The 22,933-nt window shown below is 51.8% G+C and overlaps 1 protein-coding gene across 5 annotated transcripts in view; it reads left to right on the top strand.

Moving 5' to 3' along the window:
- ABCC3 (ATP binding cassette subfamily C member 3) overlaps positions 1-21,339 on the top strand; it is a 45,239-nt gene extending 23,900 nt beyond the window's left edge. For 4 of the 5 annotated variants that reach the window (XM_029927858.1, XM_029927855.1, XM_029927854.1 and 1 more), the window contains 14 exons: positions 5,575-5,742; positions 6,057-6,249; positions 7,272-7,386; positions 7,562-7,709; positions 7,809-8,016; positions 8,306-8,616; positions 9,880-10,079; positions 10,242-10,368; positions 11,737-11,838; positions 14,568-14,714; positions 14,857-15,015; positions 15,613-15,779; positions 18,686-18,880; positions 20,728-21,339. In XM_029927858.1, the coding sequence (XP_029783718.1) occupies positions 5,575-5,742; positions 6,057-6,249; positions 7,272-7,386; positions 7,562-7,709; positions 7,809-8,016; positions 8,306-8,616; positions 9,880-10,079; positions 10,242-10,368; positions 11,737-11,838; positions 14,568-14,714; positions 14,857-15,015; positions 15,613-15,779; positions 18,686-18,880; positions 20,728-20,836 (2,349 nt within the window). In that variant the 3' untranslated portion in view covers positions 20,837-21,339. Of the gene's footprint in view, positions 1-5,574; positions 5,743-6,056; positions 6,250-7,271; positions 7,387-7,561; positions 7,710-7,808; positions 8,017-8,305; positions 8,617-9,879; positions 10,080-10,241; positions 10,369-11,736; positions 11,839-14,567; positions 14,726-14,856; positions 15,016-15,612; positions 15,780-18,685; positions 18,881-20,727 lie in introns of those variants that run through there. The other variant, XM_029927859.1, reaches the window with a different exon arrangement.
- The last annotated feature ends 1,594 nt before the right edge of the window (positions 21,340-22,933 follow it).

Here is a 22,933-nt window from a genome sequence, read left to right as displayed (position 1 = left end):
CCTCCCTTCCTTCTTTCCTTCCTTCCTTCCTTCCCACATTCATATAAATCACCCAGCTCTGTGCTTGGCACTGGGGAAATGGGTCTATGACTAGGGTAGGCGGACTTATGAACAGGTAGGGGGTGTGGAATGCCCTGGGGGCCAGGCCAGAAGCCTGTGCAGGGGACAAGGAGGGAAGTGAAGGTGGGCAGAGCTGCATAAGGAAAGACTTCACTTTTGAGCTGAATCTTAACAGCTGAGGAAAAAGATCTCATCATCCATTCGTTCACTATCAGATTTTATGACATACCTACTATATACCAGCTGATCTTACACAGCCGTGAATACAGCACACTAAAATCTCTGCCTTTATATCACTTATATTCTATTGAGGGAAAGAGATGAGAAGCAAGATAAATATGCAAAATATAGATTAGATAAATGTTAAAGGGAAAGAATGAAACAGGAAAGGGATGTAGAAATATGTGCAGGGCTGTATTGTTAGGATGCCTTGGGAAAACCTCACTGAGAACAGTGTGAGGAAGTGGTCCATATCTGGGGACATGGAGCCCCGCCTGGGAACATTTAAGGCAGAGAGAGCAGTAAGTGCAAAGGCCCTGAGGCAGGAATGTATTGAGGCAGTCAGGATCCACAAGGAGGCTAGTGCGGCCGGAGTGGAGTGAGCAGGGGTGAAGAGGAGTAGGAGAGGCCACTGAGGTGTCCAGACAGCCAGGTCATGTAAGGCCTGGTGGGCTTTTATCAAGAGTGATGGAAAGTCGTCAAAGGTGTGAGCCAAGGAACGGTGATTAGACCGGCATTCTGGTGCAGTCTGGTGCAACTGGAGGCTAGGAAGAGGTGGGGAGGGTACAGGGCAAGGCAGAGCCCTAAAGACATTGGTTAAGGTTTTGGTCTATACCCTAAAACCATGGGGCATCCGTGAAAAATTTTTAAATGAATTTGTTTTTAATGGTTGCCAAATTTACATACCGTAAAATTTACCATCTTAACCATTTTTAATGGTCAGTAGTGTTAACTATACTCTCACATTGTTGTATGGCCAAATACAGAACTCTTTTCATCTTGCCCTGTACCCATTAAACATTTCCCCGTGCACCCTCCTCCCCTCAGCCCCTGCCACTGCCATTCTACTTCCTGTCCCTAGGAAGTTGACTATTCCAGGTACATCATATAAATGGAATCATACAGTGCCTGCTTTTTTGTCTGACTGGCTTATTTCACTTTGTATAATATCTTCAAGGTTCATCCTTGTTATTATATTTGTCAGAATTTCTTTTCTTTTTATTTTTTATTAAAAAAATTTTTTTAACATTTATTTATTTTTGAGAGACAGAGTGAGACAGTACATGAGTGGGGGAGAAGTAGAGAGAGAAGGAGACACAGAATCTGAAGCAGGCTCCCGGCTCTGAGCTGTCAGCATGGAGCCTGACGTGGGGCTCGAACCCACGAACCGTGAGATCATGACCTGAGCCGAAGTCGGATGCTTAACCAACTGAGCCACCCAGACACTCCAGAATTTCTTTCCTTTTTAAGGTTAATATTTTGTTATGCTTGTAGATCACATTTTGTTTATCCATTCACCTGTCAGTGGACAGTTGGATCACTTCTACCCGTTACCTATTGTGAATACTACTGCTTTGAACATGGGTATGCAAATATCTCTTGGAAACTCTACTTTCAATTTTTTTGAGTATATACCCAGAAGTGGGATTGCTAAATCACAAGGCAATTTTATTTTTATTTATTTAAAAAAAAATTTTAAATATTTTTTTATTATTGTGGAACAGAGACAGAGCATGAGCAGGGGAGGAGCAGAGAGAGAGGGAGACACAGATTCCAGAGCAGGCTCCAGGCTCGGAGCTGTCAGCACAGAGCCTGATGCGGGGCTCGAACTCATGAGCAGTGAGACCATGACCTGAGCCGAAGTTGGACACAACTGACTGAGTCACTCAGGCGCCCCTTTTTATTTTTATCTTTTAAATAAATGCCATGCAGCTTTCCATAGTGGCTGCACCATTTTATATTCCCACTAATAGTGCAGGAGGATTTCAACTTCCACACATCCTAGCCAATGCTTTTGTTTTCTTGGGGGTGGGGGTGTTCAATTTTTGATAGCAGCCCTTCTCATGGGTGTGAGGTGATATTTCATTGTGGTTTTGACTCCTATTTCCCTAGTGATTAGTGATGCTGAGCACCTTTTCTTGTGTTTGTTCCATTTGTGTATTTCCTTTGGAAAAATGTCTATTCAAGTCCTTTGCTCATTTAAAAAAATATTTATTTATTTTTGAGAGAGACACAGAGACAGAGAATATGCAGGGGAGAGATAGAGAGAGGGAGACACAGAATCTGAAGCAGGCTTCAGGCTCTGAGGTGTCTGCACAGAGCCTGACATGGGGCTCAAACTCACAAATGGTGAGATCATGACCTGAGCCTAAGTTAGTCACTTAACCAACTGAGCCACCCAGGCTCCCCCATTTGCTCATTTAAAAAATTTTTTAAATGTTTTTAAAAAATCTTTTTAACTTTTATTTCTTTTTGAGAGACAGAGAGAGACAGAGCATGAATGGGGGTGGAGCAGAGAGAGAGGGAGACATAGAATCTGAAGCAGGCTCCAGGCTCTGAGGTGTCTGCACAGAACCCGATGGAGATCATGACCTGAGCTGAAATCAGACGCTTAACTGACTGAATCACCCAAGCACCCGCCCCAAGTCCTTTGCTCACTTTTAATCCAGTTGTTTGGTTTTCTGTTGTTGATGTGTGGGAGTTCCTTATGTATACTGGATATTAACCCCTTATCAGATACATGAGTCACAAATATCTTCTCCTTTCTAAAAGTTGCCTTTTCACTCTGTTGATCATGTCCTTTGATGTGCAAAAGCTTTCCATTTTAATGTGGTCCAGCACATCATTTTTTACTTTTACTGCCTGTGCTTTTAGGGTCACATCCAAAAAAATCATTGCCAAACCTGATGAAACTTTCCCCTTATGCTCTCTTCTAAGAATTTTATAGTTTCAGCTCAGGAGGTTTTTTACACTACCAATTTTGGTGGGTATTCCCTCAAAACAGTCATTGTCTAACATAACTCAAGTTGAATTATCAAAATCAAGAAATTTAACATCAATACAATATTACTATATAATTTACTGTCTGCATTCACATGTCCTCCTTTGTCCCTGTAAATGTCTTTTTTTTTTTTTTTAGCTGTTTTTTTTCCTGGGCGAGGATCCAGTCCAGGATCATGAGCTGTAGTTAGTTGTCACATTTCTTGATTCTCTGTCAATCTGGATAATTCCTCAGGCTTTGTCTTTCAGGACCTTGACACTTTTGAAGAGTACAGGCCAGCTATTTTGTAGAATGTCTCTCAATTTGAACACAATTAGGTTAGATTATACGTTTGGGGGGGGGAAGTATCAAAGAAGCAATATTATGTCCTTACTGGTGCCTCATTGCAGGAGACACATGTCAGTCCATGCCTTATTGATGATGCTAACTTTGATCACTTGATTGAGATGGTGTCTTTCCTTGGTGATTTCATTTACAACTTTCATTGAGGATTCTTGTTTATTATCATGTTTCCCAAAGGGCGATATCCCAACCCCGTTCCTTCCACAATTATTAGCTGGCATTCTATTCTAAAAAAAAAAAAAAAAAAAAAGAGCTTTCCTGAGGCTCCTGGGTGGCTTAGTCCATTAGGTGTCCAGCCTTGGCTCAGGTCGTGATCTCACTGCTTGCGAGTTCAAGCCCCGCATCGGGCTCTGTGCTGACAGCTCAGAGCCTGGAGCCTGCTTCAGATTCTGTCTCTCTCTCTCTCTGTTCCTGCCCTACCTATATTCTATCTCTGTGTCTTTCTCAAATATAAAAAAATAAGCAAAAAAATAAAAAAGAGGAGCGCCTGGGTGGCTCCGTCAGTTAAGCGACCAACTTTGGCTCAGGTCACGATCTCACTGTTTGTGGGTTCGAGCCCCGCATCGGGCTCTGGGATAGCAGCTCAGAGCCTGGAGCCTGCTTCCAATTCTGTGTGTCCCTCTCTCTCTGCCCCTCCCCTGCTCATGACCTGTCTCTCTCTGTCTCTCAAAAATAAATAAATGTTTAAAAAAAGAGCTTTCCCCTCTTTCCCCTTTTTTACTTATTAATATCTTTGTCAGTATGAGCTCAAGGATTCTTATTTAATTCAGTGAAGTACAATCCAGTACCATCATCACTTACCTTGATGTTCAACTTGTCCATGGAGGGTTTTTAAAAATTTTTTTAATGTTTTTTATTTATTTTTGAGAAAGAGAGAGAGAGTGACAGTGTGAGCAGGGGAGGGTCAGAGAGAGGGAGACACAGAATCTGAAGACGGGCTCCAGGCTCTGAGCTAGTTGTCAGAACAGAGCCTGATGTGGGGCTCAAACCCACAAACCGTGATATCATACCCTGAGCCGAAGTCAGATGCTTACCTGACTGAGCCACCCAGGCGCCCCTGTCTATGAAGGGTTTTAAGTAGGGACGTGACCTGAATTTTGTAAAACTGCCCTGACTGCAGTGTGAAGGGGCCCAAAGGCACCGGAACCAGTGAGGAGGCATTCATGGCGGTCTGGGGGAGGCAATGAGGACCTGAGCCTGGCCGTGGGGATGGGAGTCTGAGGTTATAGAAACCCAAAGAAGACCTCCCCACCTATGATGCAACCCCTCCTTCCCATCTCTCCTGGAGTTCCACTAACCTTGCACACCCACCATCCTAAGCACTCAGTAGGCAGTCACAGAAGACTGGTTCGTTGAATGCAGACATGCTCACGTGCCTCAGTCATGCGGCTGTGTGCCCACCCCCTGCTTCTCCCTGCATCTCTAGTTTCCATCCCACATTTGCTACTCCCTGCCCCATCCTGGGTCCATTTCTCAAGGTACCTGGAAAAGCTGGGTCCTGTTCCAGAGCGAATGAGGGAAGCTGGAGGTGAGAAAGCGGGCCACACCTCTGGGGTCTGCTTTCAGGCCCAGCCCTGCTGCTATGTGCCTCAGTTTCTACATCATGGGTTTAAGGGGAGATCTTCTCTCTCCTCTGGCTCCTGACTAATCTCAGTGTTAATGAGTTTGGGGGGCGGTGCTGGGTTTCCATTCTGGCTTGTGCTCTTGAGAGTTCAGGACCTTGGACAAAGTCATCAACATCTTGGGCTCGAATTTCTTCATCTAGAAAGTGGGGCTTATTGTACCTCCCTGAAAGGACTGACATGAGGATCAAATGGGATCCCTGTTATGAAAGTCATCTGCAAAGCGTATGGGTGACGGTGGATTAAAAGGTCTATTAAGGACCTCCTGTGGGGGGGGGGGGGGGGGTTCCAGCCTTTCAGAGTATTTGGGCAGCTGGGCATGGTAGTGAAGCAAAGGGAACAGATGTCCTCACTTGCCCCAGCTGGACTCTTGAGAGCCACCACCTCTTCTTCTGTGGCCTCAGAGCTTCCCAGGGACAAGACCAGGCCTATCAAATGAGAATTGAGAGGTCTGCTTTGTTGAATGACAATGACAGGGCCCTTGTTCCCTTGGGCCTGTCTGACTCTCTTCTACCCAGTACACACCTCCCACCTCTCTCCTCCATCCAGGGCATTAACCTATCTGGGGGCCAGCGACAGCGGGTGAGTCTGGCCCGAGCTGTTTACAGTGAAGCTGACCTTTTTTTGTTGGATGACCCACTGTCAGCTGTGGATTCCCATGTGGCCAAGCATATCTTTGACCAAGTCATAGGGCCCGAAGGTGTGCTGGCAGGCAAGGTGAGGCTTCTAGGAGGTTGAGGGGGGAGGTATGGAGAGATCTAGGGCTGTAGGAGAGAACCAGGGGGAGGCCAAGGGGTTGGGAGGAGACCTGGAGGTATGGGAGGCCTGAGAGATAAGAATGTCTGTTGGGTGCAGAGGCTTTGAGCCGGCTGCAGTGAGCCTGGGGTGAGTCACTGATGTGCCTGCCCACACTCCCTGGCATATGGGCACCTCACACTGACTCCGTGGTGAGTGGCTTTCACCCCTGTGTATATGCCAGGGGTGTGTGTGCTGAGGATGGTGGGAACAGTAGCCTGTTCTCTTCTCCACAGACACGGGTGCTGGTGACACACAGCATCAGCTTCCTGCCCCAGATGGACCTCATCATTGTGCTGGCTGACGGGCAGGTGTCTGAGGTGGGCCCCTACCCGGCCCTGCTGCAGCGCAGTGGCTCCTTTGCCAACTTCCTCTGCAACTATGCCCCTGATAAGGACAAGGAGAACCTGCAGGAGAGCAGCAAGACCGGTAACCTCCCCTGACCCCCCCCCATTCCTATGCCCTCCCAGCATCCCCCCTGCCTTGGGGTGTCTGTCGTTAAGTTCAGTGTCTCACAAGGGAGGTTCCGAGGAACTTGGGCCATCTGCGTGACAGGCAGACATCACCAGAAGGGAAACCGAACTAGATGTAGCCGAGTGCCTCCCCCTCCTCTTCCATGTGTGACCTTATCAACGAATCCCACTTTTCCCTTGTGTCCAAAAGGCATGAGGGCCCAGGCCCTGCCTTAACATCAAGGCTATTTCACAGAGAAGTCATCTGATAAATCTGCAAATGCTTGGAAAAGTCAGTTTGTTACCAGCAAAGGTTGACTAAGTACTATGTCCTAGCTCTACTCTTGGCGCTGAGAGATGGCAGTGAACAAGTGGAAAAGTCCCTGTCCTCACGAGCGTTTTGAAGTCTCTGGGCCCAGAAGACCCCCACTTTGTGGTCCAGTCCTGTTTCCCCAACCCCAACCTCTGGGCTGGCTCTGGGCTGGCTCACAGACCTTTTCCTGAGTTTTCTTGCCTACTGCTGTCTAGACCGCTAACACGACTTGAACAGTTACTAAGTGCAGGGCCCCTTGCTAAGCAGTTGACATACATTCTTCCCTTTAATCCTCACAATGACAATGACACGATGAAGTGGGTACTATTATTATCCCCATTTTACATGCCTGCCTAAAGTCATGCAGTGAGGAAGTGACATTGGAGCTCAGCCAGTCCGCCTCCGGAGCCCAGACTCCTGACCCTAATATCTGAGGCCCCTTCTCCATAGTCCCCAAAGGGAAGTTTTTCTCCTTGCCTAACCTAAGTTTTTCTTGCTGCCTTTTTTCCCCCAGAACAAAACTGATCCTTTATTTTTGTTCTCGTTCTTGGCTGCCCTTTCATGCCTCTCATGTTCTCTCATGCTTGTCCACTCGGGCCTCTTGCCTGGGCGTGGGGATTGGGAAACACTAGTGGCTTCCAAGGCAAGCTAGCCAACCGCTTCTCCCTTCTCCCACCCTGCTGCAGTCTTGGAGGACACAGACGATGAGGAGGTGCTGCTGATTGAGGACACGCTGAGCAATCACACAGACCTGACAGATAACGAGCCAGTCATGTATGAGGTCCGGAAGCAGTTTATGAGGTGAGCTCCTGAGACCTCTCGGGGCCTTCCCTCTACCCAGCCGGGTGGGGCACAGGTGGGCGCTCTCTCCCTGACCTCCCCACCTGGGCCTCCGGCTGCAGCCTGAACCCCTGGGGCCCTGTCCTGTGGGTTTGTTGGAGATCACCTCTCTGGGCCTGACCAGCTGCCTTCACAGACAGCTGAGTGTCATGTCCTCGGAAGGCGAGGGCCAGGCCCGGCCTGTGCTCCGGAGACGCCCAGGTTCAGCAGAGAAGGTAGTGCAGGCAGCAGAGATGAAGGCGAGTGGGACACTGATCCAGGAGGAGAAGGCGGAGATAGGCACTGTGAGTAGGGTGGACAAGGAAGGCTGGAGAGGGTGGGCAGGCTCCCAGCAATCCCGGGGTTCACGGGAGTCCTCTGTCCTTGACCGCCATGACATGCAGGTGAAGCTGAGCGTGTTCTGGGATTATGCCAAGGCCATGGGATTCTATACCATAGTGGCCGTCTGTCTTCTGTACTCGGGTCAAAGTGCGGCTGCCATTGGGGCCAACGTGTGGCTCAGTGCCTGGACCAATGAGGCTACGGTGGAGAGACCACAGAATAACACCTCCACGAGGCTGGGTGTCTATGCTGCCTTGGGAATTCTGCAAGGTGAGCAGGCAGAGATAGCCAGAAGGTGTTTTCCTCACATCTGGGCTGCTGGATCCCTCAAAGGACACCCTTGCCTCTGTGTCTTTCTCCGCCATCACAGCCACTGCCCGGCCCCAGTGCCTGCCTAATCCACCCGAGCAGTCCACCTGCCTCTGGGCAACTCTAGGTCATCCCAGCAGTGCTCTGTCTCTGAGTCTGCTAGCCACCGTGACCACCCCCTTCTTCCTAGCCCGCCCCTGCATGCCACCACCTGACCAGTAAATGAGCACCCCTCTGCCTCTCCCAACAGGGGTCCTGGTGATGGTGTCAGCCATAACACTGACGGTGGGGAGTGTCCAGGCTGCACGCTCGCTTCACCAGGCGCTGCTGCACAACAAAATGCGCTCGCCACAGTCCTTCTTCGATACGACGCCCTCAGGCCGTATCCTCAACCGCTTCTCCAAGGACATCTACGTCATCGATGAGGTTCTGGCCCCCACCATCCTCATGCTGCTGAACTCCTTCTACAACTCCATCTCTGCCCTCGTGGTGGTCGTGGTTAGCACGCCGCTCTTCGCTGTGGTCACCCTGCCTCTGGCTGTCTTCTACATCGTTGTGCAGGTCCGCAGCCATCGAGGGGGCGTGTCTTTGTGTGGGCGGGGCTGCAGTGTGGGCGGGGCTCTCTTGTGGACAGGCAACCAGGGAACTTGCCGCTGAATTTGGTTAGGGGCTGTAGTCAGTTACTTAACTTCTTTGAAATTCATTTTCCTCACTTGTAAGATAGAGGCATAGAACCCACCTCATAGGGTTGTTGTTAGGGCAAAATGAAATCCTTGTAAATTGTGACTGACCCTGAAACTCCTTCCTGCTGCCTATTTTTTCTTCTTAAGTTTTGAGACAGAGAGAGGGAACGGGGGAGGGGCAGAGAGAGAGAAAGGGAGAGAGAGAGTCCCAAGCAGGCTCCGCATTGTTATCGTGGAACCCGATTCAGGGCCGGAACTCATGAACCATGAGATCATGACTTGAGCTAAAATCAAGAGTAGGATACTTAACAGGCTGAGCTACCCAAGTGACCCCCACCCCCGGCTGTCTATTTTTAAGTAAAATATTAACCAGGTGAGACACATTATCCTTCCCTTATTTTATACATATCTAAACATATATGTGCATATATGTTTTTAACATAGGTGACTTGGTAACATTCAGTTACAGTTGATTGTAGAAGTCCTTTGTGTTTCTGGGCCCTTCCTGCCTTGAGCTTAATCCGTTGATGAAGGTCACCCACAAGGTGTCTGGAAGCTCAGGCCCTTGTGGGGAGACCCTAATTTGGGCTGTATTCTGTGCAGGGACAGGAGACTCTCCTATACCCATTCTGTAAAGGCTCTGGCTGACTTGGGGCCCACACAGGGTAGAGGAAGGAAGCTGGAGGCAGAAAAGTTTTTATAGTGGGGTTGAAGTTTTAAAAAACTGGAGTTGGGGTGCGGGAAAAGCTCTTTAAGAAAAAGAATACAAAATTATCTTATTTTTGCAAACTGTGTGATATTCTGACTGTGTGAACACTTGCTGGGACCCCTCAGTGGGGACAGGCATAGTCACTGATTTAGGAGGCCAAGCAAGGTCAGTACTGCAATCCGGGCCCCTACCAGGGGTTAGGCGGTCAGGAGCTGAGAGGGAAGTCAGAAAAGACCTCGTGGAGGAAGTGGCCTGGAAGATTGAGCAGAGCTGACCAGGGGGAAAGGGTGGAATGAGTTCATGGAGCCACATCAGGTAGGGAAAGAGGCAGTCTTATGGGTAGTGGGGCTGGCTGGAAGGAGGCCCAGATGGGTTCAGAGGGCATGCAGAACTGACATGCTGACCCCAAGCTCTTTCTCCATCCTCTGCCAGCGTTTCTATGTGGCTACATCGCGGCAACTGAAGAGGCTGGAATCGATCAGCCGCTCGCCCATTTACTCCCACTTTTCAGAGACGGTGACTGGCTCCAGCGTCATTCGGGCCTATGGCCGCAGCCAGGACTTCAACGCCATCAGTGATGCTAAGGTGGACACCAACCTGAGGAGCTCCTACCCCTTCATTGCCTCCAACAGGTCATAAGCCTCCTCCCTCACCCCCCTGTTCTTCTAGTAGTTCCCACCAGGGTCTCTGCGGACCAGACCCTGGAGTTCTGGGTTCCCGCTCTTCTTCCCCCTACACAGGAAACTGCCCCCTTCCTGCACCTGCCCCACTTCTTCATTGTCTTGTTCCCACAGGTGGCTGGGGGTCCGAGTGGAGTTCGTGGGGAACTGTGTTGTGTTCTTTGCTGCACTCTTTGCTGTGATTGGCAGAAACAGCCTGAGTCCAGGGCTGGTGGGCCTTTCTGTGTCCTATGCCCTACAGGTATGCAGGGGTCCGGGCCCCAGGGTGGGTGGGTGGAGGGCCCACAACTGGGGCAGAGACAACACAGGTGTCACAAGCATCCCCTGAGCTTTTGCTGTGCCCAGGCTCTGCTCACCAGGACTATGAGCTCACAGTCAGGCACAAGAGACCCTCGCAACCAACGGGGGATTGTAATGCAAGGTGAACAGGTCTTTGTGGAGGAAGGGACAAAATGTGGTAAGAACATGGAGGAGGTTCTCTACCTCAGATGTTGGCATTGGAGGAATTATCTTGGCGCTTGGCCCCAAAGGACAAACAGAGCTTGTCCTGCCTGCACGAGATTTAGGTCAGCCTTGACAGTGGTCCTGGGGCAGGGAAGTGGAGGGCAGGAATAGACTTCATTTCACAGGCCTGGAGAGAAGGTACAGAGAAGGTGGCTGGAGCCGGGACTGGAGGGCAGGCTGGTCACCTGACATCAGTCTGTATCATCAAAGGCTTAAGTAACTACAAATGGTGGGGCGCCTGGCTGGCTCAGTCAGCGGAACATGCGACTCTTGATCTTGGGGTCGTGGGATCAAGCCCTACTTTGGGTGTAGAGATTACTTAAAAATAAAATCTTAAATAGCTGCAAGTGGCATTTTTGTGACTTAGATCACATTTTTAATGCCTCAGAGGTCTCAAGCCTTGAATGCTTTGATAAACAAAGAACGATCTGGACAAATGAGTCTTCTCAAAGTTTCCTGCCTTATGAATCACCTGGAGATCTTGTAAAAATGTGGATTCTGATACAGCAGCCCCAGGATGGAGCTAAGGATTCTGTATGTCTATCAAGACTCCTTGGTACGCAGAGTGGTCCAGGGACTGGTTACATCAACGTCACCTGGGAGCCTGCTAAATATGCAGAATCTTGGGGTGCCTGGGTGGCTCAGTCGGTTAAGTATCCGACTCTTGGTTTCGGCTCAGGTCATGATCTCATGAACTAGGAGACTGAGTTCCATGTAAGGCTCTGCACTGATGGCGCATAGCCTGCTTGGGATTCTCTCTCTCTCTCTCTCTCTCTCTCAAAATAAATTTTTTTAAAAAAGCAAAATCTCAAGTCCCAGCACAGAGCTACTGAATCATAAGCCATGTTTCAACGAGATTCTCTGGGAAATCTTTCTTATACATGTTAAAGTTTAAGAAACACTGGGCTAGGTGGTCCTTGGTTAAGCCTGCAAGGTCACTGCCTGAGATGCAGTTGTGATAGAGCCCCAGGTGGCACACCTATGGGTTTGCCCAGGCCCACCTGGGGCATAGAAGCAAGGAGCATAATCAGGGAGCTGGACCTCCTCCCATAGCTGTTGTGGGGAGGGGAGATCACCGTATCCATGACCCGGTCCCTTTGGGCAGATAACATTGACTCTAACTTGGATGATCCGAATGATGTCAGACTTGGAGTCTAATATTGTGGCCGTGGAGAGAGTCAAGGAGTACTCCAAAACCGAGACCGAGGTGGGTACCGCGATGAGCCTTGGGTAGGGCGATTCTGGAATAGCTGGGGAAGGGTTCATTCATCCACTCAACCCTTATTGGGCATCAGCCAGAGGTCAATGCTAGGAGGTGTAGAGGGTCCAGAGTTGAGCAAGGCAGGGTCTATCCTCAAGCAGATTCTGATGTTGTGGAAGAGGTAAGACAGGACTCTGCACTGGAAGATAAGAGCCCCGGAGTGATGCACCCACAGAGGGCAGACACCCACAGAGGGCAGACAAGGGGAGATCAGGAGGGTAAAGATTCCAGCCAGAGATTAGCCTGTGGAAGGAGCAGGAGAGGGGCAGTCATAGCCTCTGTTGGGGGAAGGGAGTTGTCCCCTCCTGGCGGCAGGAGGGTGGAGGCGCAGACTTTTCTCCACTTACTTCTTCCTATGATCTCACCCCAGACCTCTTTAGACCCAGAAGCTTCACCATCTCTGAGATCTCAGGTCAAGCTTTTAAACCACCCTTTCCCAGCCCTCCCAGCTCACATACCCCAAACTTTTACTGTCCCAGAACTTTGTCCTCATTAGGACCCCCCATCCTGTGACCTACCTTTGTCCCTCTGTCCACCAGCTCATCCAGCCTGGATTCGGTGCTCCTCTGGTGCCAGTGCTCCCGATTCCCTTGCCCTCCCTTCTGTCAGTGGTCCTCTCCTCCAAAACCTCTCCCCCGTCGAGCCCCTCTGTCTACCTTCTACACGCTGGCACTCAGCGGCTAAGACATTGCTGGAGAAAATCACTGATTTTACTTCGTTTCTGACCACACACAACTGCTGGGTATTTCTATTTTGCTTCCCCCAGAAGCATGTGATCCCATTTCCAGAAAGATCCCTTGTGAACCTTCTTTCCTTAAGCCCCCATATTTCCTCCCCTTGGCTCAGTCGTGGACCTTGTGTGACTTGCCAGTGAGAAAATAGGGTAGGAGCTGTGAACTCCCTCAACCTTCCTGCCCCCAGACTTTTCAAACCCTCCTGTGGTCCCTTCACATCTTCCTTCCTCTTTTAGCAGGAAGTGTCCCTCCTGCCATCCACGTCCACCCCTTCAGACTTCACCCCGTTCATCACACCCTCTGTCTCCGACAGCTTGCTCCCTCTGTTAGATGATTCCCATTCACCCGCAAACATGTGCTACCATAGCATCCATTCTATATGCGCACACCAACCCCCCTCCTCCCTACATTCCACAGCCCCGGTTCTCTGCTCTCCTTGGTCATGAAGCTTGTTTTAAATCTTACATGGGGAAGGGGGGAGCCCCTTCGCCATCACCCTTTTTCACATCTGCCTCCCGCCCTCTGGTTTCTGGCCCCATCACTCCATTGATGACCTGCCTGGTTCCAAGCCTATGGGACACTTTCCCGTTCTCATCTAATTCAACCTCTCAGTGACATTCAGACAAAACAGCTCCTGCCTTCTTCTTGGAAGACCTTCCTTCATGGCTTCTGTGACCCAACCTCTTGCTCTGTCAGTCTCCTTTGAGCCCCCACCCTGCCTGCTCCTCCTGGCCTGGCCCCTCTTGTCCCTGTGGCCACCCCTGCCCTCCCCCCTGCCTTCCCAGACATCTCCTATCCCCCCGCCACCTCAATCCTCTGCTGTCAGGGATATTTAAATCCTCCCTTTTCAGGTCTAGTGTTCCCATTTCCCGCTGTCTGTACACATGATCTGTCTCCATAGCCTAAAAAGTTTGCCCCCAACCCTGTTGCCCAATCCTTTGACAGCTCCTCGAGAGAACTGTCTATACTGGCTGCTTTGCTTTTTGACCAGCGACAATCTGGCTTCTCTGGTCTCAAAGCAGAGCGGCTTGACATGACCTCCAGAGTCACATAGGTCCCCGCATTTAGAAGGAAGGGTCTTACATCTGCTTTAATGCTCTGCTATCACCACGTGGACATTCTTAATAATCATTGAACAAGAGACCCCACATTTGCATGTGGCACTGGGCCTCCCACTTGGTAGCTGGTCCTGTCTCAAAGCCGCATCGTCTTATGTTCAGATTACTTTAAGAACCTCACAACCAGCTTCCCTGTTTCCCACCATCCTCTCTCCCTTCGCCTCATAGTAGCCAGAAGGATCCTTTAAAAACACATCAAATCGTGCCATTGCTCTGTGCCTGGCCTCTGCTGGCTCTGCATCTTGGAGTAAAAAAAAAAGCAGGGTTCTTAAAATGGCCTGCAAAGCCCTTCCTGAGAGGGCCACCCACTATCCATCTCCTACCTCTCACTCTGCCACTGGGCTCCAGAACACACCTGCGGAGGCATTCACACGCTCTGTTCCCCCCGTCTGACATGCCCTTCCCCCAGATATTCACTTGGCTTGTCGCCTCACCCCCTTTGGGTCTTTATTTAAATATCACCTCCTCCAGGAAGCCCTCTGAGACCACTCTGCCCTTCTACAACACCAACAACTTCTCAGCTCTCAGCACTTGGCTACATTGCGCAGATGAACTTATTTGTCGATGGTATTCCCCTACCTACCAAATGTAGGCTTCATGGGGGCAAAGACTTTTGTTCAGCACTGTGAGCTCTGTGGGGAATAAAGGCAGAGAGATAAAGGATTCATTGGATCACGTTGAACCATAAGATTGGGACACCCAGGGACCCTGCAGGGTAAGGACGGAGGGGGCCTCAGGAGAGAGGCAGATTGAAAAGCAGGAGCAGGCCCGGCTGCGGAAGAGGGGCCACCCTGATGCAGACCCATCTTCCCCTCCGGGCCAGGCCCCCTGGGTGGTGGAGGGCAGCCGTCCTCCCACAGGCTGGCCGCTGCAGGGCGACGTGGAGTTCCGGAACTACTCTGTGCGCTACCGGCCGGGCCTGGAGCTGGTGCTCAAGAACTTGAGTCTGCGCGTGCGCGGCGGCGAGAAGGTGCACGAGGGGTGGGTTTGTGCAGGGGCTCGGCCACCGCCTTTGGGAGAGCTGCAGTTGCAGCCCTGGACATGCCCGGGGACTCCTCCCGCCCCCCCTGAAAGCACCCCCCCGCGCCCCCCCCCCCCGTCACTCCCTCCAGGTGGGGATTGTGGGCCGCACTGGGGCAGGCAAGTCGTCCATGACCCTCTGCCTCTTCCGCATCCTGGAGGCCGCGGAAGGTGAAATCCGCATCGATGGCCTCAACGTGGCAGACATCGGGCTCCACGACCTGCGCTCTCAGCTGACCATCATACCCCAGGTACGAGCCTGACAAGGTCTGGCAGCACTGGGCAGCCGTCTGGGGGCGGTGGGGTGGGGACAGGCCTCATTCTGCTCTGTAGGTTGAGGTCCAGGCCCGGGGCCTCTGTCCGGGAGGCTGGAGAGCCTGACTGCAGGGGCAGAGCCACAGAGCGGCCACCTGTCATGGATCTGAAAGGCTCAGGCTGTCCTGGCCCCCTCAGACTCTGCACTCCGGCCACCAGGGCCACCAGTTGAGACCAGGATCACCGGACCCTTCAAGTAGCCCTTCCCCGTGAGCCTGGCCTCCTTGTTTCCCAATTTGGAATTACCTTTCACTTTTGCTGGCTCCTCTGGGGTATTTTTTTCTGCTGACAGGACACTTTGGTGTCAGATTAGCGGTTCCGCTTTCTGCTTTGGTGGAGGACTTTGTGATTGGCAAAGCTGGGGTTTATCACTTCCCCACAGGCATCTATCTGCCTGTCGCCTCCCCCCTGGAGGGCTGGGGACAGAATAGGAAACGCTGCCCCCCAATCCCTTGCTTTTTCCCTGGCCCTGGGGCCCATGGTGCCTGATGGGGCCTAAACTGCCCTCTCCCGGGACCTCGTTGTGTCGCCAGGACCCCATCCTGTTCTCTGCGTCCCTACGTGTGAACCTGGACCCCTTTGAATATCACTCGGAGGAAGACCTATGGCGAGCCTTGGAGCTCTCCCACCTGCACGCCTTTGTGAGCTCGCAGCCGGAGGGCCTGGACTTCCAGTGCTCTGAGGGAGGGGAGAATCTCAGGTAAGAGCTGGGATGGGGTGGGTCAGGAACAGCGCCCCTAGGAGTAGAGGACTTAGCATCAGATGACACAGAGTCCAGGCCAGCCCCCTCCCTACTCCCATCGCAGCCCCAGTGCGCTCAGGGGATGTGGTTTCCTACTGAACATATTCTGTGTGATCACACTGATGCCTCACATAGGTGGTGATGGTCCTACTTTGCAGATGAGAAAACTGAGGCAGAGCCAGAGTCACCTAGCTGGGTGAAGGCATGCCTGGGATTGGAACCAGGAGATTCCAAAGCCATATTCAGTCCTGTCCTGAGAGCTTGTCAATGCTCCGCTTGGCCTGGGGTGGGGGTCTGTACTGAGCCCTTGGATCAGGTAAGAGAAAACCTACAACGCATTAGGGAGCTCACAGATATTTCCCAAGATGGCGTAGCAATTTCTTCTGATGGGGCGCCTGGGTGGCTCAGTCGGTTAAGCCTCCAACTTCGGCTCAGGTCATGATCTCGTGGTCTATGAGTTTGAGCCCTGCGTCGGGCTCTGTGCTGACAGTGAGCTCAGAGCCTGGAGCCAGCTTCGGATTCTGGGTCTCACCCTCTCTCTCTGCCCCTCTCCTGCTCAAACTCTGTCTCTCTCTCCTTCAAAAATAAATAAACATCAAAAAAATTAAACAAAACAAAACAAAACAATTTCTTCTGAAGTTTCGGAGTGAGCAAAGTGAACTCTCCAAGCCCTTCTTTGCTTTCTTACAACCCCAGTGTTGTATCCACAGCCCCTGGAGGAGTGCAAGAGGGAGGGCCGGAAGTCATTCTTCCTAAGTCTAAAGGCTTGAGATTCCCATGCCTGTGTTAGCTGTGTGATTTTCGGCAAGTCGCTCAACCTCTCTGTTCTACCTCTTCCCTCCCTTTAAAATGGGGATACTAGGGGTGCCTGGGTGACTTAGTTGGTTAAGTGGCTGACTTTGGCTCAGGTCATGATATCGTGGTTTGTGAGTTTGAGCCCTGCGTCGGGCTCTGTGCTGACAGCTCAGAACTTGGGGCCTGCTTCAGATTCTGTGTCTCCTTCTCTCCCTGCCCTTTCCCTGCTCACTCTCTGCCTCTCAAAAACAAATAAACATTAAGAAAAATTTTTTAAAAATAAAACAAAATGGAGATATTAGTAGTCCCATACCCCTTTGCATCGTGCTGCCCACTAAAACTTTTATGTGAGCCACATATGTGCAATTAAATTTTTTTCCTAGGACCCACATTAAAAAAAAAAAGGAGCAGGAAGAAAAGGGACAGAAAAGACACAGATGAAATACATTGGAATAGTGTATTTTATTGATCCCAGTGTATCTAAAATACTGTCACTTCAACAAGTAATTGACACAAACATCATCAGGGATATTCTACATTTTGTTCATACTAAGTTCGAACTCCCACGGGTCCTTTTACATTTACGGTACATCCCAATTTAGCCATAGTTCAAGTGCTCCATAGCCACATGTGGCCAGTGGCCAGAGCAGTCTTGAGGTCATTGTGATGAAATAGAAAGCACTTAGCCTGGATACACTCCTGAGATATTTAGCTATTCTTATTCCTCTTCGTATTATTCTGCCAGGTCCCCACCCATGGACTCTCTCCAGACCTCAGAAACAAAAACAAAAACCTTTACATTTGCTCAGCACTAAACAGTGTTCAAGGCACTCAGGCATCCACTATCTTGTTTAATCTTTACTGCAGTCCTGTGGGTCAGAAATGAGGCTCTGATACCTAAAATGATTGCCCAAAGCTGCTCAGCTAGCAAGGTGGGGGGGAGGGGCGCAGGGATGCAGGGAAGCCAGGCCTTTCCTCACTGCATCACAGGCGCGGGACACCCCTGCTCCCCCCGCCCCCCAGCTGAGTATGCCCTTCAACGGGATTTCACTTACACAGCCATGCTGGGGTGGCTGGTGGACAGGCACCAGCTTCCGGACCCTGCACCCCAGAACTGGTTTTGCTCCATTTTCCTACCCCTGTGTGCTATCAGCACCTGTCCTGGATAATCGCCTCTGTCCCTGCACACGCCGGGGTCTGAGACAGGTCAGCTCGCCTCCTCCCTCCCAGAACCCGTTGCCTCTTTAATAAGCAGAACTTGCATCCTGTGCCCGTCCTACCATAAATCAGCCCTGAGTTCTAGCTGGAGGCTCGCTCGGCTGCCAAAACCTTCATTAGCTGAGGGAATGGGCCAGCGAGAGAGCCCGGCCTTCACTTGGGCTGTGGTGACTCACCCCTTTGGGACAGGCTGAGGTATTTGTCCTTGGGTGTGGGGTTAATAGCCGCCTCTGTGGTTGGGAACACAGCCTTGCTTTGTTCACTAGCCCTGGCTTCCAAGCCAAGAGGTTGAAGGTACGCGCCCCACCTCTCCTCTGCCTCCCCAGTGACCAGACTCAGGAGTCCCCATGTCCCTGCCCCTTCCTGTCCCCACAACAGAGCCCTGGCCCGTATTCCTCTCATGGGGCTGGGAGATGACTGTCTGAATTGTGTGATATTAGGCTCAGCAAGATGACATAATGCGTGCAAATATCCGGGAAGAGCCATTTAGGTGTGTTCTTTCTAGAGTGTAAATGACTGATAGAAGCAGAGAAGCATCATGGCATTAATTGAGGACAGAAGACAGGGAAAAAGACACAGAAGGAGGAAGCCAGGGGTGTCAGGGACAGACTGCGGTTTCACAATGTTGTTGAGCGCTGGCTCTGCCCCAGACCCCTCCTAACCCCTGTGGGGTCCAGACCTCCATGACTCTGTGTTCCAGGAGGACTGGGCCGAGGCAGAAATGGGAGTAGTGAGACAGGAAGCCACTCCTGGGCCTTCGGGAAGGAACGGAGACAGAAGCAGTTCAGGGAGTCCGGCCTGGGGGCCGATGGGGGCGCCCAGCTCGAGCTGCCTGCCTTCCCCATCCCTAGCGTGGGCCAGCGCCAGCTCGTGTGCCTGGCCCGAGCCCTGCTCCGCAAGAGCCGCATCCTGGTTCTAGACGAGGCCACGGCTGCCATCGACCTGGAGACTGACAACTTCATCCAGGCCACCATCCGCACCCAGTTTGAGGGCTGCACGGTGCTGACCATTGCACATCGGCTCAACACCATCATGGACTATACCAGGTGGGGTGCCAGAACCCTGCGTGGGGCGGAGGGAGGGGAGGGTCTGGTGGGGTTATCTAGGCCACCAGGAAGGAGCATTCCGATTAAGGTTATCTGGACACGGGAGAGCTCGTGGGATTGTCTAGGGCATGGGGGACAGAGCAGGGCTTCCCGAGTTATGGATAAGGGGCAGGACAGTGGAGTCATCTACACATGGTAGGAGGTACAAGCGATGTTTTCTGAGACATACGGGACACTTGGAGGTTATCAACGCGTAGGGAAGGAGCACACCGGGGCTCCCTTGGCATTGGGAATTGTGCCCAGGCTGCCTCCTCCAGCCTTCTGGTAATGAGGTGGAACCCGGTCCTTCATGACGAAACCCTCACTCCCTGTGCACCTTCCGGGTCCAGAAGGCCCGCGGGGCCATTCCTTTGTTTGTACCCCGCTCCCTCAATCCGAGCGGGATGTACAGATGGGGACCCTGACAGCCTGGACGCTTAGGAGCAGACACCGTGTGGTGCAAGAGCGGAGGGTGAGCCCAGCCCCAGCAGCTGCCGACTGCTGTGTGACCTTGGGCAAGTGCAAAACCTCTCTCTTGGGGTTGTAAGGAGTCAAGGAGACAAGCATTTCAAGTGCAGGCGACCCTGGGAATTGTTAGTTTCTCCCCAGCCCCTTACTGTAACCTAGCAGTAGCACATTCCTCTAAGGATTAGGGAAAGGGCCTTGCCCTGGGGATCGCATACCTCCCCTGGGCAGTCAGCCACAGAGCCAAAACCGGGCCCCCACTGAGAGAAGAGAGGGTGGACAGAGGTGCCAGGCCTTGGGTCCAGACAACGGACAGGGATGGGCCAAGAGGCTCTGTTCCCAGGCCTAACTGAAGATGCTGTTCACTGACAGCCCTGAGGGTAGACGGCTCAAACCAACCATCGAGTTGGGAGTTCATCCATTCTGGTGGGACCGGCAGAAATCAATCAGATACTCATGCTATCAAACGTGTAATTCGAGCCTGCAAGAAAAAGCAGGTGTATCTAGGCCAGAGGAAGCCAATCTACACAGGGGGCCAGGATACTATCTTTCCTAAGGGAAGGAAGCCCCAGCTAGGCCCTAACGGATGAGTAAGAGTTGGGGAGCAGGCAACCATCCCAGGACCTGTGTCCGGGAGCCTCGTAGGTAAGGGAACAGAGTGAGGTTCATCCCTTCCCATCGAGGGACATTTCTCTGGGCTCAGGGGGGCCCTTTCCACTCCTGCCTCCCTGCCGGAAGCCACCCGCACTAGGTGCACCCCGTGCTTAACTGGCAGGGGATTCTAATCCCAGGCCCAGGCCTGACTCTGCATGCGTGCGTGTGTGCATGTGTGTGTGTGTGTGTGTGTGTGTGTGTGTGTGTGTGTGTGGCCCCGTCCATCAGCAGCAACCAGGTTTGCAGCCAAAGTCCCAGATTCCAGTGTCAGGCCTCAGCGCAGCCCAGTTTCCCGCCGTGTCCCTTTGTGAGTTGGCACAAAGCAGGAGGAGACGGCACAGGGCCCAGCACACACAGGCCCATGGCTCCCTGCGCACAGTCCTGTGACCTGGGTTGAGGGAAGGGCTCATTAGGGAAGGTTTTCGGAGGCCCGAAGAGCAGAGATGAATAGAAACCTTGTGTTTGATCCCAGAAACCATCTCATCTGCCAGGAGGGCAAACGGAGCGGCTAAAATAACCGGCCTTGCAAGTGTGCACATGTGGCCTAGCGGCTGTGTTGGGCGGGTTGCTGGAAGTAAGAGGGCCGGCATGTCCCTGTGGGGCCCGAGCGGGACCCAGAAGGGCAGCGTTGGACTATCAGGGCCTGGTCTAAGCTGGTGGAGACCTGAGCACTTCTTTTCTTTGGCTAGGGTCCTTGTCCTAGACAAAGGGACGGTAGCTGAATTCGATTCTCCAACCAACCTCATTGCAGCCAGAGGCATCTTCTACGGGATGGCCAGAGACGCCGGACTTGCTTAAAACATACTCCTGGGACTTCCTCCTGGCCATTCCCGGTTTTCATCAGGAGAGAAAAAGACACCAAGTATGTCTGCAGGCTGGACTTGACGACAAACACTGGTGGCATTGGCTAGATTGTCCCCCTGGAAAGTGCCTCCCGGAATAATTGTGCTAAATGCTCTAGATGAGGAAGTGAGGCCCAGGAGGTGAACGACAGGCCCGAGGTCACGGCTAGTTTGAGGCAGAGCCCAGACTGGTGCGCGGGTCTCCTGATTCCCAGCCTGGTATTATTGACACGCTGTGCTGTTTTCAGTCATTTCATGGAATGACCTTTCTGCTCTGTATGACTTTTCATATTTTCTACTCAGAAGGATTTTTTTTTTTTTAAGTCAAGCTTTTTCCTCCTGGAACAGCAGACTGCCGGGTCAGGCCGTCCTTATGAACTGAGTCCTGTACTCTGGGGTGCTGGCCTGAATCCATTAAAACTGGAGCACTGGTGAAATAAAGCTACATGGTCAACAATATGTATACCTGGACGTGGCCTTTCTCTGCCTGTTCATACGGTTTGGGGGTTAGGACCTTCGCAGGAGGCAGGGAGGGAGGGAGAGGGGTGGAGGTAGACTTTATATACATCTACATGGCTGGGATTATCTGAAAACTTCAGACTCCAGAGCTTTTGGCTAGAGATACGGTCTTCACAGCCAAAATTCACTGGGTAATTGCCAGTAGTTTCTGCTCTGCTGTGCAGATGCTGTGAAAAGGCGAGAAATAAAGCCCCTGAAATCTGACCTGAGGCCTCCTGGGAAGGCTGCGGTGAACCCCGTCACATTTATGTCATCCCTCAGACCTCCAAGCCTGCTTCTCTAGGGGCTGCGGTGTACATGGTGCTTTTTACTCCCTTGCTCCTTTAGTGGCCTGTTCCAGGGGCGCCCTGGTGGCTCAGTCAGTTAATCGTCTGACTCTTGATCTCCGCTCAGCTCAGGCCAGCGTCTCCTGGTTTGTGAGTTCAAGCCCTGCCTCAGGCTTTGTGATAATAGCACAGAGCCTGCTTGGGATTCTGTCTCTCCCTGTCTCTCTGCCCCTCCCCCCCCCCCCCCCCCCCCCCCCCTCTCTCTCTCTCTCTCTCTCTCTCTCTCTCCCTCTCTCTCTCTCTCTCTCTCTCTCTGAAAAGAAATAAACTAAAAAAAAAAGCCTCTTCCAGACAGGTCCTCCTAACCGGCGTTCCTCAGTGTGGCCAAAGCCAAGTGTGAGAGCACAGAACAGCCCAGAGGCTCCCCCTGGCCATGGCAGTCTCCGGTCGGTAAGCAAGATGAGGGGCCGAATTCAATTTGGTCTTGAGCAAACCAACAGAGCGCTCATTTTCTGCAGGTAGCGTCTACCTGGCAGATGGCAGATTTGGAAATTTGGGATGGATCTCTTCTCTTTGTTACCTGTTTTCTGGCGTCTGACTCCCGTTTCCTTGGCCTTTCTGCTTAGTATGATGTGACTGGCTGTAGGGGATACTTTGTCTTTCTTACCTAAATGGTTTGCGGTAGGTGCGGAGATGGTCCTTTGATCTGGTTTCCCTCTACGCATTGGGTCAGCCTGTGCTGCAGGACCATTCGCTAAAGGTTAATAGCATTTTTGGGGGGGCGGGGCAGCCTGTTTCTGCCCAGGATGTTTATGAGTGTATGGAAGACGACTTCCATCCTTGTGATAAAGCGAGTATGAAAGCACAAATGCCCAAATCATTCTGCCTTTCCTTGGTGCTAAGAAAAGGTCTCTGCTGTGCTCCCTGATTTATTAAGCCAATTTGGCATGACGTCGGCTTTGTGAGGCTCTAGCTGCCCTCGGCCAACAGAAACGCAGATTCATTCGGCATCACGCGCAGCTAAGGACCTGAAGGTGGGAGGCTGTCCTTCCTCTCCTGCCTTGGGAGTTTGCTTCTGAGCTCACTGAGGCCCTGGCAGGGGCTGACAGCCCACAGGAGAGGCTCGGTTGCGTAAAGTAAATAGGATGATCAAAAAATGTGGCTAATAGAGGATGCCCCCTATCTAGCTGGCTCCCCTACTCCGGGGAGAGGAAGCTGGCCGCCGAGGGCAGGGAAGAAAGGCACTGCACCAAGTGTCTGCAGGGGCC

This window comes from Suricata suricatta, chromosome 17 (genome assembly GCF_006229205.1).
Source record: "Suricata suricatta isolate VVHF042 chromosome 17, meerkat_22Aug2017_6uvM2_HiC, whole genome shotgun sequence".
In the NCBI taxonomy this organism is placed as follows: domain Eukaryota; kingdom Metazoa; phylum Chordata; class Mammalia; order Carnivora; family Herpestidae; genus Suricata; species Suricata suricatta.
Note: the sequence above shows the minus strand (reverse complement) of the source record. Positions and strands in the feature narration are given on the sequence as shown.